Source organism: Notolabrus celidotus, chromosome 20 (assembly GCF_009762535.1).
Source record: "Notolabrus celidotus isolate fNotCel1 chromosome 20, fNotCel1.pri, whole genome shotgun sequence".
NCBI lineage: Eukaryota > Metazoa > Chordata > Actinopteri > Labriformes > Labridae > Notolabrus > Notolabrus celidotus.
In genome coordinates this window covers 15,465,783-15,479,777 of record NC_048291.1, presented here as the reverse complement: position 1 = coordinate 15,479,777, position 13,995 = coordinate 15,465,783, and the positions used below count along the sequence as shown (strand labels likewise).

The 13,995-nt window shown below is 40.8% G+C and overlaps 2 protein-coding genes across 3 annotated transcripts; both read right to left on the bottom strand.

The window, feature by feature from the left end:
• Window positions 1-1,372: 1,372 nt before the first annotated feature.
• gipc1 (GIPC PDZ domain containing family, member 1) lies at window positions 1,373-6,841 on the bottom strand. Of its 2 annotated transcripts, XM_034711562.1 has the most exons (8): window positions 6,580-6,841; window positions 5,599-6,171; window positions 5,314-5,499; window positions 4,994-5,174; window positions 3,569-3,681; window positions 3,385-3,466; window positions 3,144-3,280; window positions 1,373-2,972 (listed from the first exon to the last, which is right to left on the bottom strand). In XM_034711562.1, the coding sequence occupies exons 2-8, from the start codon at window positions 5,896-5,898 to the stop codon at window positions 2,712-2,714; spliced, it is 1,260 nt and encodes a 419-aa protein (XP_034567453.1). In that variant the 5' UTR covers window positions 5,899-6,171; window positions 6,580-6,841; the 3' UTR covers window positions 1,373-2,711. The 2 variants fall into 2 exon arrangements, with proteins under 2 accessions (XP_034567453.1, XP_034567454.1); XM_034711563.1 differs by having other exon boundaries at window positions 1,373-3,280; window positions 6,580-6,838.
• A 1,941-nt stretch (window positions 6,842-8,782) lies between these two features.
• On the bottom strand, window positions 8,783-13,018 carry dnajb1a (DnaJ heat shock protein family (Hsp40) member B1a). Its single transcript, XM_034711565.1, has 3 exons — window positions 12,194-13,018; window positions 10,913-11,496; window positions 8,783-10,826 (listed from the first exon to the last, which is right to left on the bottom strand). The coding sequence occupies exons 1-3, from the start codon at window positions 12,402-12,404 to the stop codon at window positions 10,596-10,598; spliced, it is 1,026 nt and encodes a 341-aa protein (XP_034567456.1). The 5' UTR covers window positions 12,405-13,018; the 3' UTR covers window positions 8,783-10,595.
• Window positions 13,019-13,995: the final 977 nt, after the last annotated feature.

Below are 13,995 nucleotides of genomic sequence, written 5' to 3'. Positions count from 1 at the left end.
GTAAAAAGACAATACTACATTTTTCAACATGATGCAAAGATATTGAGTCAGACAAATGCTCCATGATTGAGGCCTGGAGGTGACCCCGCTGAGCTTCACCAGCAGGATCAGGTTTACTAAAGGTGATCTTATTACATCCACCTCACTCACACTCAAAGTGATGTCTAGTTAAATGTCATGTATATTTTAGGAGGACACAGGAGTGAGGAGAAACAGAAACACACCTATTGTATAGTTGAGTGTGTGTTTCAGAGTTTTTTCTGTAACTGCAGAATCAGGGGGTTGTTTAGAATGAAATCTTAGTAGTTTAGTTTTTTGTGTGTTTTTCACATGAGTAATGAGGATTGATGTGTTAACAGTAGAAGTGACATAATTCCATTTCTACTACAAAGGCCACGAGAGGTCATTTGGACTGCCAGATTCCAGATTGTATTAACTTTTATGATAAATACACAATATAGAGACTGATGTATATATTGTTTAAGAATATACTGTATATTTACATATAGGATTAAACTTTTCTCTGCAAATCACTTTTGTCCACTTCAAATCCAGATAGATTGCTGGTCTGCACTGTCAAATTCCTGATACAACTGTCAGGCCTCCTCAACAGTCATCTCTCTCTTTGAGCTTCTCTTTGCCAAAATAGAGTTGTCTCGTTAAGTTTCAATTCAAAACCTTTCAAATTGTACATTAACTCACAGTCGGTCTCTAAGTTTTATAGAGACAATGAAATTTGCCAAGCAACCGAGAGGCGTATGCCCGAGACGAAAATATATCAGTCTAATCACTGCAGGCATTATGACTGCCCGTGGTTGAATTAAGTAAACCTGATCATGTAATTTTTGCCTTTTGTGAAATTTGTATAAATTACATTTTAAAAACGTGAACACACAATTCTAGGAAAAGTCAGGAACCGGCAGCACTGTAACCTTTAATTTAACAAAGTTGCATATAAATGTGAAAACAGTCCAAATAATCCTCATGACCACTCTCATGTTAAGCTCTCCAAGTAGTCCCTTCTTTAAGTCTATCTTTAAATCTCAATGTAACATGTCTTATCTTCTCAGACAGTGTGATACCCCCACAATGCCGTCATTTTCTTTCACATTGAGCCATGAAAACAAATCAGAGCTTGTCCAACAGGTGACTTCTTCTGATAATAAAAAAAAAACTCTCTTGTGAAGTAGCATTAAATTGATGTGATAAAGTTACGATGGTATGAGATACAGATGAACATAGTTCTTCAGTATCCTGACATCAGTGCATGGGGCATTATTTGCTGATTTATGTGGCTATTATCAGCCAATACCATGTTCAGCTGATACATTGGGGCATCCCTCTGTAGATGATTTACAAAAGTGATTCACAATCAACTTGCATCTGTTTTATTAATTAAATTAAATGTGTGAATGCGTCATATGATGACTATGACATCATCTTCAGCTTTAGGAAACTCTGCTTAACATTTTTCTCCATTGTCTGACATTAAATGAACCAAACTTATCTTTTTAATCAAGATTACAGTAACAGATTAATCCAGAATGAAAGCAGTCCTATTAAGAGCAACACAGAATCTGCCCTTTGACCCCTGCCTTAACCATGTTGTATTCAGGAAAGAGCAAACAGAAGGATGTCAGTGTTACTATTGCATTATAATTGGACATTGATAACAGTGTAATACAAAGCCATCAAAAGAAGGTGATCCTCAGTGTTACAGTGTTCTAGCATCAGTTTCATTACATCACTCTTTGAGATACTCATCAGCTCTGAAGAAGAAAACAAAACTAAAGAAATAGCTTCATACACTTGGATATACTTAAAGGTTAATAACACCGAAAGGTTCTTTTAAGACATGTTTGCCTACACCAGGGAGTTGATGCAATATCGCCTCTTCTGTCCTCTCCATGAACAGCACACGTCACAGCAACATGTTTTAGAGTTTGGTATCAGTCTGCTCCCACTGACAGGATACTTGAGTTTCCAGCACCATGCACCAGAACAGCGACTTCCAACAAAAATGTTTAAAAACTGCATGAAATGAAACAAATGAAGGCATTTTGATCTCAACACTCTCCCTTTTCCTGTTTTCTTTTGTCCCGTCTCCTTCTTTAATACTGTCTTCTGTAATGCTTTAAAACTATGAAGATCAAATTCCTCATCAGTTACACAAACGTTGTTTTTAAAATAGACATCACATCACTTTATATAAAAACGCTGGCTATAAAAAAAAATAAGTCAAGACACTCTACAAACTTGGAGACCAATCTGTTCTTGTTCTCACACAATGACCTCTTAAAAAAAGTACAATAATACTGATTTCCTGTAACATCAAACATACCAAAGTAAGACAGAAAAGTGCTGCAGTTCATTTCTTACAGCATGGAGTGTTAACGGTGAACTGATCTTTTAGTCAGCAAGCTACACTTCACTATGAGCCTTCAGGTTTCTCTTCAAACCGATAAAAAGAACAAAAACAAACAGCAGAGTTCATTTAGAAGATAAAGATATAACGGCACATGCATGTAAAACGCATCAATAACAGTAATACCGAGTGGTTCAGGGCGAAACTGTGGGCAGTAACTGTGACGCTCACCACAGCGAGGCACAGTGCGATCTCTGCTCGATCCTGCTGTTGGTCTACAGCGCAGTGCAACACAGTGCAATGTTGAGGAATTAAATCACATTTTCTGTCGCTAAGTGTCAAAGATCTACTTTGTGTTAGCTCTCGTCTTTCGTTTCTCACATACTTTTACTGTTTTTGTTCCGCTGCCAGCAACTACGACAATGACATGCAGGGTCATGTGACGCGGCCAAAGGGAAATGCTCATCAGCGTGCTTGTAGTTTCTGGAAAAAGCTGGAAGACAAAAAAAAAAAAAAAAAGCACTTGGGAAGTCATCACAGTCAGCTCCTCTCCCGTTCCCTGCCGCTCTCCTCTTAGTGATGGCAGAGTCTCCCAACAGAGTGCACCCTAAATTAAAAAGAGTAGGAGTATACACTGGAATAAAAGCAAAGTCATGACGGTAGTGTTGTGTCTCCTTAGTAGTGCTGAATGCTGTGGGTGTCGCGCTCCCACACACACACACACACACACACACGCATTGTTCTACTCCGTTAGTGTTTGTAGTTAAACCCGCCCAACCTTAGCATCGCCAATGGCACCCCAGACGTCAAAAACAAACTCGTCTGGGAAGGCAAAGTCTCCCAGAGTTTCATCTAGAGCCTCTGCAAACTCGTCAGGGTTCTTTTTGTCTTTCCCCAGCTCCACCATGGTCGCCGCTGAAGAGAGAGAGAGAGAGATAGTGAGAGAGGTCAGAGGTCAGTAACACAAACACTGTAGAGACACAAACTTCTCCTGACACCTGTAGAGTCAGCACACATACCCAGCTCACTGTCTCTGATGCCCATGTAGCTCTCCAGCAGGTCATCCACCTTCTCTATGGCCTTCTCCTCGAACGCAGACGGCTGCAGTGAAAAAGAAATCCAACACACAGACTCAATTAATCATGATTTCTACACAGTACACACGATCATTATTGGTCCAAAGGTGTTTGCAAACACACGCACCACTTCCTCTACAGTAGCTGGGCCTTTAGAGCGTAGACGAAGAGTTCCTCTGCCGGTACCCAACTGAACCCCGGATGCCGACCTGGACCCTCCGGACCGCTGGCTGATCATATCTGCACACACAGATTTACAAAAAATGGAAATCAGTCATCTCAGGTAACACTTCTTGACGTACCTCAGGTAACACTTCTTGACGTACCTCCTGACACTCAGGTCAGAGTCACTAAAATGTGTTGACATGCTAAGTGAAGAAAACAGACAACATAAATATTTGATATGACACACTTTGCTTAATATGTGCTGACTCGTTCAACATTTTAGCTTGAGAGTTGACATGTCACAGTGCTCGACAGTGTTTAAGCCTCCATTCTAAGCCCAGCCTGAAGCCTGATTTATAATTGTGAATCTAGGCCGTAGCATTTGCCGTAGAATGGTGTATAACCCTCTGCAAAAGCCTACATATGCGGCCTAACATGCACCTCCTAAAAACTGTAACTACGCACTGCAGCAACCTAGACTGCAAGCCCTGTGATTTGTCCACAGGGAAGCATCGTTCTTCCTGCATTTACAACATTTCTGTTACCACCACAGTATTCCTCCTTCAGTTGCTGTTCATTCCACCTCCTCCGATGTTTCCTCTCTTTTCTTCTTTGCAATAATCGCAGTGTGAAACACTACTTGAGTTTCTCTTTCTCAAGTCAATGCAGAGACACTAGTTCATGCTTTTATAACCTGTAGAATTGACTATTGAAATGCTCTTCTTTCTGGTCTTCACAAAAAGAACATTTCTCAGATTCAGCTGCTCCAAAACTCAGCAGCTAGAATGCTGACAAAGACCAGAAAGAGAGCCCACATCACACCAAATTTAAAGTCTAAAACTAAGTGGGATCTTTTTCTTAATTTATTCTATTTTGAAGTTATGTACAGCACTTTGTGTTACAATGTCATTGTATGAAAAGCGCTTTATAAATAAAGTCTGATTGATTGATTGATTGATTGATTGATTGATTGATTGATTGATTGATTGATTGATTGATTGATACTGCTGAACATTTAGCAGCCACAACTCCAACTTAGTCTGATCAGATTCAGTTGCCATTGTTTACGGTGCACAAACAAGCCGAGAAGGTAGCGGACATGGAAATTGGCAATACAATGCGCATGGAATCACACTGCAGACTGGGGGTTAGGTGGAGAACTAGAGAGTGACACAAACACTCCAACACACAAGTATGTAGTGCTTACGACAATGAAGGTCACCACAATGTGGAGTCAATGCATCAGGCTATTCATCAGGCTTAAATCTACACAATGTAGTCTGTGTGTCCAGGCAGAGCAACATTTCTGTTGAATCACTTCTGTTATTGTGGATATAAACTACCAGATATCACAAGTCAACTCGTCTTTTCCCCCTCTCACACCTACCAAAGGCCTTCAGAGGCTCTGTAAGTTTGATGGTGAACTCCTTCCCTTTAGGCAGCTCCTTCAGCATCTTGGCAACCTCATAGTGTCGACACCCGATCAGGCGATGGCCATTAATCGACTCAATCATATCTCCCACATTAATGACCTGGATCTGGTGGATGATGCTGCCCTCTCGGATTCTCTGAAAGTAGAACAAAAAATAAAACCCTCAAATAATTAAATCAGACATCAAACACATCTCAAGAAAATTGCATGGTCAAGCATTTGCCGGATCCTTGAAGTAAAAGAAATCAATTCAGCTGGCTATTTTCAGTGCTCACCTTGATGAAAGCATAGCCAGCTCCATTATCGGTGATCGTCAGCCCCAGAGCGTCCTCTCCTTTGTACACCTCGATTTCCTTTCGTTGTCCTTTAATGTGGGCAAAAATAAAGTCCTCTAGTCCGATCTGACCCCCCAACAGTTTGTCCATGTCCACCTTGTGAGTGTTCAAAGTGCAAAACATGACCTGTGAAAAGCACATAAACAAGTGAGATTTACCACAATGTTTTCCCTCTAGCGAACAGGAGCCAGCCTGCATTAGTACCCACTGTACACCATAACTCACCTCAGATGCTGGTATCCCAAAGGCCTCTCCAATCTTAGCATAGAGCTCCCGCACATTACTGAAGCCCTCAATGCGACCTGTGGGGCTGCCGTGAGCGAGCTGAGTGTGGAAGATGAGGCGAGGTCGCATGCTACTGTGCGGAGGAGGCAGACCTTCAGAAGTGGCACCTTCTCCCAGCCCAATGACACCCCCATCTAGACCATCCATACCTGACACATTGAGACCAGCACGGATGGGCTCTGCTTCCTCGTTCTCCACCAACGGAGAGGCCTTCTTCCTTCTTCCCAAACCCAGAGGCATAGTAGTGCAGGGGTGGGTTGGGGGGGGCTAAGGTAGGGGAAGGGAAGGAGGCTTCTTGGGGGACTTATGCTACGCTCCAGGCAAACATATACCTGGTCAGCCAAATCAGCTGCAGGTCTGTTTGATGGTTACCTCCTGGTAATAGTAAGATCCTCCAGTCCAGCTTAAAAGCTGTCTCTCCCAGGAGCTGTCAGATTTTGCAAGTCCACACATCAGAGCAGCTCACATAACTGGATCTGTCAAGTCCAGCAGCCTGCAGTGGTTTGTCCTCAGCTGTTAAACAGAGACAGATGGTTTTTACTTAACAAGCTTGAGCATTTCATTCCTCTTTAGATCTGCTGTGCCATTACATCTTCTTGAAGCACGTGATTGATTGTTGGAAAAATAAATTGTCTCAGCAAATCTTTTCTTTCATTCCTTAGCTTGGACAATTCAGACAGCCGACAGAGCTAATGTTAGCTGCTAGCTTCGAGGCACAGGCTCCACATTTATTTAAAATCCAGCAACAAGCACGCTGACACATTTCATGCAGTTATGTAGCAATTTAACATTTAAAGTAGTTACTCTTAAACCTTTTCAATGCAACACAGTTCCAAGTGGCTTTGCCCATCAGAGGTTGCTTAACTAAGATCGCCGATTGTGAACAGAAGGGAGTAAACATGGCAGGCCAGTCATTCTTACCGGAGGAGTTTTAGCCAAGTGTCGTTAGCTGCTCCTGCTAACGGTGCTGCTGTAAACTGTCAAAACAACAACGCCACGCCCGCAGAGACACTCTGAAGTCTGTGATCATCCGCGCCTCTCGGACTGACTTTGTTTGGACAAGATTGTGTGGTTAGATCAGCATCTGTCAGTGTCGGTATGTGGCTGTAGATTTAGCTTTCTGCGAGCCCAGCAGGGGAGTAACGGTGGGGCGTTCAGGTTCCCTCGTAAATCCCAGGTTCAGTCCGTTCTTCTTGTTTCAGCAGCATCATGACGGGGAAAGACCATAGACTGCAAATAAAATTGAAAGACACACACACATTGAGCGTGAAATTGTAAAAATGTTTTAATGAGAGTGATACACACATGTACACTACCAGTCAAAAGTTTGGACACACCTTCTCATGTTTTTTTATTTATTTTAATTATTTTCAACATTGTAGATTAACACTGAAGACATCAAAACTGGGAAATAATCTGGTTTTGCCATAATCTGGATTACAACAGTAGTCAAATAGGACTATCCATTGTGTACTAACACTACCTCTGAACAACATAACTGATGGTCTCAAACACATTAAGAAGGCAAGTCATTCTACAAATGAACTCTTGACAAGGCTCATGTTAATCAGAAACCATTCAAGGAGACCACTTCATGAAGCAGACTGAGAGAATACCAAGAGTGTGTAAAGCTGTCATGAAGGAAAATGGGGGCTACTTTACAGAATCTAAAATATAAAACATATTCTGCTTTGTTTAACACTTTTTTTACTAATTAAATAATTCCATATATGTTATTTCATAGTTTGGAGGCCTTCAGTATTAATCTACAGTGTTTACAATCATTAAAATAAATAAAAACCCTTGAATGAGAAGGTGTTTCCAAACTTTTGACGGGTAATGTACATTACATCAACAGCATAAATTAAGGGACTACACATAGACATGTCCTGTGGACGCTTTAGTGTGGAATTTGAAACCGGATGTGTTAGTACACTTGATTGTCGTTGTCTTGCAGTTACTCGCCGTGGCCACCAGAGGGCAGAAAAACACATACTTTCTCTGGACTGACAGTTTGTCAGGCTTGAAAACTAGCATGAAATGCCCAGTGACGCGCCTTAGGTTACACAAATAAGAATTTCTGATCTTTCGTCGTCTTTCCTTTATCGACTGTGTTTATTTAATCACATTTCAACGATAGTAGTAACCTGACAAGTTTCCGGCCCTCTAGTGGTCACAGTGAGTAGTTACAATGAGGATTCCATCAAGTCAGACATAGTAGCATAGGTCGACTTCCGGTTTTAAACCTTGAAATAAGAAAATAAAAGTTTCCTACCATGCCCGCGAGATATCACTGAATGTGACTCATTCAACCACAACTTCTAATACCATTAGCGAATCAAATGAGTATTAACCCCCCCTATTATGTTGCGGGCAAATTGACCCTTTTTAAAGTCTATTTTAGGTAATATATGCCTTCCAAACCAGCTAAATGCAGCATAAAAATCTGGGCAGCATGTGACAGAAGAGGTGTCGTGTTAATTTATCAACATCAATTCATAAAAAAATCAAAAAATATAAATATAAAATAAAATAAACAAAAATGTTTGTCATGTATAACAATTGTATTTATATTCAGGGCTTTCCAATGTACATTAAAAAAGATCGATTTTAAATTAATTTTAATGAAAAACAAGTGAGTTATCCTCTTTGAACCATGATCTGTGGGAATTAAAGAACACCAATTGACTAAATCTTGATTTAAATGGTAAGTGATGGAGTTAAAAATTAGAATAAAAAATATTAATTGGGTTTTTTTGGGGTTCTGACACTTTTGAATAATTGAATATGCCCCGGGTCAAACTGACCCAGGAACATTATTGCTGTTCCAGAGAAACGAATATAACAGGAGGGTTAATATAGATATAAAGATATTATACTACAAATGTAGATGTAAATATGATAGGTATCTTTAACAAAAAAAGTTACCATCATGTGCAACAGTTATTCAAGTAACTGCTCATTCCAAGTGACACAGGATAATGTTCAGTTTCGAAATGTGTATTTGAAAATGTAAAATAAAATGTCATTTGAAAGAATTTCTGGAAGAGGTGTTGTGAAAAATTGTTTTACTGTTAGTTTAATGGCACAAATGTCCCCAATAACTTGCACAAGCACACATCAGTGGATTAGATAGCCAGTTTTTTAATGTTGAAGGAAAATCAACACACCATAGGAAAGATTTTTTAAAAACCTCACTTTATCAAGTCATAAAAGATTTTTTGTTAAAAATCATAAAGTCTTAAATCCCAACCTGAAGAATTTCTAAACATAAACAAGAGCTTAAACTTAATTATGCTAACGCCTCTTTCCTTTAAAAAAAGAAGATCCACATCAGTGAGATTTCACATCTCTACATTCATGTTAATCACATGTTTGTGTAAGGTTTAACTCAAAACTCCGGCAGGAGCAGGATGAAGATTAAACTACCATGAAGTTCAGACAGTTACAAAGACACACACACACAAAAAAAAAACGTAATGAGAAAATGAACTTTACAAACTTCAATTATCACAGTCAAAAGTGCACATGGCTGAATATGACACAGTTCAATTGCATCTCTGTAGAACTCCCGCTGAACTATCATACCACATAATCCAGGTGCTGTACAGACCGAAACAAACACTGTTAGGTGTAAGATATGAGACATCAAAGTAGAATACACTCTTTAAACATATTTCACATCTCAGTCTTTGCGATATTTATGTCAGACTGATGCATTAGGTTGAAATTAGAACACGAACGGATGAACAATGAAGAAATAAACTCACTGGCTTTAGATTAAATAGGTTAGACAGAGGAACGCAAACATCATACATAGCCCTCTTGACATTGCTTCCTCAATAGGAGTACATCTTTGTAGTTTTTCAGTCACACATGACGATGAAAGTCACACGTTGTAAATACACAGTGACTAGTATTTGGCACAAATCTTCTCGCTGAAATTTTCACGTGTAACAAGCTCCCAGTTAAAGAAGATATAGAAGTAAACATTTGAAAGGTGAGCCTTCCTGAACTGTAGAATTATTTATCTTCCCTTGAGTTTAGTGTATATTTAAGTTTCACTGTTCTACTGTTTGAATGGGATTGTGGCTTTATATAATAGACAGAGCATCTCAAAGATATATTGCTATAGACATGAAAGACAGGGTAGTCACAGTCAGATTTTTGAGATAGCATTTTTGATGAGTTCCACCTCTGTACACCTCCACTTTCCTCCTCCTACATCCACACAAAGCCAGCTCTAACGTGATAGGACGATACTACTTTAACTACGAATGATTAACAGAAAACAGGAATGCCTCTGATACACAATCTCGCCCCTCGCCTTCAGAGGGATGCTTTCCTGCAGACATATGTTAAAGAGGTTACATCACCATCATACTGATCCACTTCAGTCTAATGTGGTGCTGAAGAACGAGCTTCACTTCCATCCATACTGCAACCAATATTATGTCCTACTGTGAATGCAATGTCCAAGCATGCACTACTGCACCTGAGGTAATGTTAGTTAGCTCTCTATCTTGAAGCACTCAGAGAAATCAGTTGCTATATAAAGTTTTTCAAACACACTCCTGTTCCTCTGATTTGATCCTTCCTAATGTCAAACTGTGACATGAAAGAATAGGATGTCAATACAGAATATTTACATCCTATTCTTTCATGTTTCTTATGTCATTCAGCTTCAGTCTGTCATTGTGACAGGCTGTTACTTCATACTGTCACTCAACCTCAACTGTATGCAAAAATCAAACACGTAGTCAGCTCTTCTGTCCAAACACAGTCATTAAAGTGACGAGATATACCGCAGAGGAATATGGATTTGGTGTTCAGGCAGCTTGAACTGAATCTTTCCTGATGCATACGACGCACAGGAGAGCGTCATTAGAAACGATAGCTTGTTACACTTCTAAAGGCGAGCTCTTCTGAACTTCAAGTCAGGGGGGAAGGATCTGTTTGAGCGCGTCTCGTGTGCTTTGGCCCAGTTTGTCGGGAAACTTGACAGTGAAGTCCAAGATCATGTCACCTCTCCTTTCAGGGCACTTGGACAGAGGAAGACCTTCTCCAGTGATACGCTTTTTTGTTCCAGGTTTGACAACGTCTCTGGAGGTCACAGTGATGGTCCGGCCATCTAGTGTTGGGGCGTTGACCGTGCATCCACACAAAGCCTGGAAAAAAATAACACAAGTTGATCAGATAAATGATTCTATTTTTATAAACTAAGCCATATTTTGTAAATGCAGCGCTAGCTTACATCTCTGAGTGATATCTTAGCAGGATAAATGATGTCTGAGCCCTCTCTTCTAAACACAGGGTGTGGTTTATCCTTCACTACAAACACCACATCTGCAGGAATGTTGCTTGGAGTTTCGTCCCCCTCCTTGGGAAAAGTGATTTTTGTCCCCTCCTTCCACCCGCGCTTTATGTCAACGGTTAAAATCTTGTCTTCACTTCGCATGGTGCAGCCATCCGGGTTCAGTCTCTTGCGGGAAATCTTCATCTTTTTGGTGCAGCCTGAGAAGACCTCCTCGAGGCTCACCTTCAGCTCATGCACGACGGGCGGGTCCTTCTTTTTCTCTTGCGCCCTACGAGGACCTCCTGGGTGGGATTTAAAGGATCGGTGAAAGCCACCCATGCCGCCCATTCTTCCCATGCCAAACGGTGCAAAGGGGTCGTTGATGTCCATGTCATCCTCTTCATTTTGTGAGAAGAAGTGATCGAAGGGGCTGCGCCCGCCGAAGAACTCCGCGAACATTGCATGGGGGTCTCCATGGAAGGTGTAGTTGTAGTTTTGACCACAGTGTCCTCCACCTCCACTGCCAGAAGGACCCTTTAAGCCTAAAAAGGATGAAGATAAAAGAAAGTTATCACACTGCCATCTGCATCTGTTTTAAAAATCCAATCTCCATCAATACTAGGTCAGTACAGTTACAGGACTTCTTTGTATTAACAACACTTCAATAGAAGATCATTTACACTATGTTCAAACACCATTTTCCCCTGCTTTATCAGAATTGGCTATGTTGACTCTATCACTAAACTCTCCATACTCAAAAAAAATGCAATAAATACACGTTGGTCAAAACATCACTGTATGCTGGAGTAGTAGTAAAATGCTACTATTCATACACAGGTTTGACATTTTAACACCTTTAGGTTCAGATCTCTCTCTAAGAATCATAAGACTGCAGACTGTGACATTTCAGCCTAAATGCACACATCTGATCATTTTTGAACTGGTTGAACCTGAATTTAATTTGACCAGCGACAGTCTGACAGGCCAGGCAAGAACTCGCTGTTTCCAGCAAGTTCTCCATACATTGTGCAAACACACCCCTTCATTGTCTGGCTCATGAAAAGATGCCAGGAGCAGCAACCAGGGCTTGCATCAATGCATCAGCTAACATCATCCAACAGAATGAAGGGGGTGCATACTGCATGCTTTCTTAGATTTAAGAAACACCCCAAGTTTATATGAAAGTGTTAGCATAAACTTAAAAATGAAAGAAGTTGTAGTGTAGAAGAGTTCAATAACCTTCTTCTCCAAAACGGTCGTAAATGTCCTTTTTCTTGGCATCACTGAGAACATCATAGGCTTCAGCAATCTCCTTGAATTTATCCTCAGCTCCAGGTGACTTGTTCTTGTCAGGATGAAAGCGCAGGGCCTGTTTTCTGTACGCCTTCTTTATCTCCTCTTCGGTGGCACCTTTGGCTATCCCGAGCACTTTGTAGTAATCTTTCCCCATTACTATGACGGCTCAGTCCCTCTCCAGCGTCATACGAACATTTTCAGTGCAGATGCTTCAGTTTTTGCTCAATGCCAGCAACATATCCAGCTTGCCCGCTGACTGGGCCAGGTTCACAGGCTCCTCCACAGCCGCAGCAGCCGCAGCTGTCAACGCTGCGGTAAAAAAAAGAAAAAAAAAAGAAGCCTGCTCGCTAACTGTCAAGCTAAGCTCTCCTCACTACTCACAGACAGCGGATGACGTTTCACTCCCCAAGAAGGCGACGAGGAATAATATGACTCTGCTTGATCCACACAACTTCAAACAGCTTGTTCATACGAGAGAGTCTGTCTGCTGCCGTGGTGTTGAAAACCCTGTGAGGAAACTTCTGGAAGACGCTCGTGCTGCTGATGTGGGTCATCGTCGTCACAGTCCAGGCAAGAGGATTCACTCACAGCAACTTCCGGGTTCGTATGCGACAAAGCAGACGTGAAGCACAGGTCATACAGGGGCTGAATCGGACTTGAAAAGAAATTAAAGCAATTACATCAAACAGAAACCTTTAAGAAATGTTCATGGTGTTTTGGGTGTATGGAACTAATTGTATGTGTGTTAGATCAGTAGTCGGTGTTTATAGTATAATTTCATTGGTGCGCACGCGCAGTCACACCCCTTCTTGGTGCTTCCGCTGACCACAGCCCTGCAGAGGACTTTAAGGCGTTTATCAACTGCAGGAACTTTACCCCAGAACTAGGGACTTTACCCCATTAACTACAATCCGTATCGACCGGAGGAACCAGGGTCTAAATTTAGTTCAGGGGTAGTTAATCTCCCCCTGAAAAGCCCCTGCTTTGGGGGTAGTACTTTTCAAAGGTCCTGGGACTTTTGGCTGAACGTAACAGTGTTTGTGGAGTTTACACAGTTGTTGAAACACAGAGGGAGTTCCTAGGAATGCATATTAGTTTAGTTATTTATTAAGATCAAGGGACTTCTGCCTGCGGTCGAAATGCAGACAACAATGGGGGTACAGGAACCTTTTAGTTCAGGGTAAAGTAGTTCTGGGGGCTAAAAAACCCTGGAACTCTTGGTCGAAATGCACCTATAGTTACATTATGAGTTTCTAACTAGTGCTGGGCGATACCACACTTTTCTGATTTGATACGATACCGATTACTTTTTTGGCAATTTATTCGACACCTGATACCGATACTTTCAGTGAATTATTTGAAAGACCAGTCCCATGACAAATACTGTTAATTTAAAAAACTTTTATATGCAAATCTTTTGCTGGCCTTTTTTTAAACAATTAGATACATTTAGAAAAACACATAATAAATAATCAACATCCTCTATTTAAATTCTTTGAGTGGAAAGCTTAAAACAGCCTCTTCACCATGACTACTGTTAAAATGACACTGTGATCATGATGTCTCTGAATTTGTGGGTACAAAACTTTGGAGTAAGTTACTGTAAAATAATCAAGTGACACATGCGCTTTTATTTCGCATTTATTAACTAGTATGGATATTTTATTAGAGTAATTGATACTCAAATAAGTTGCATGTAAATATCGATATATCGATACCACAGAATCGATAACCCAGCACTATTT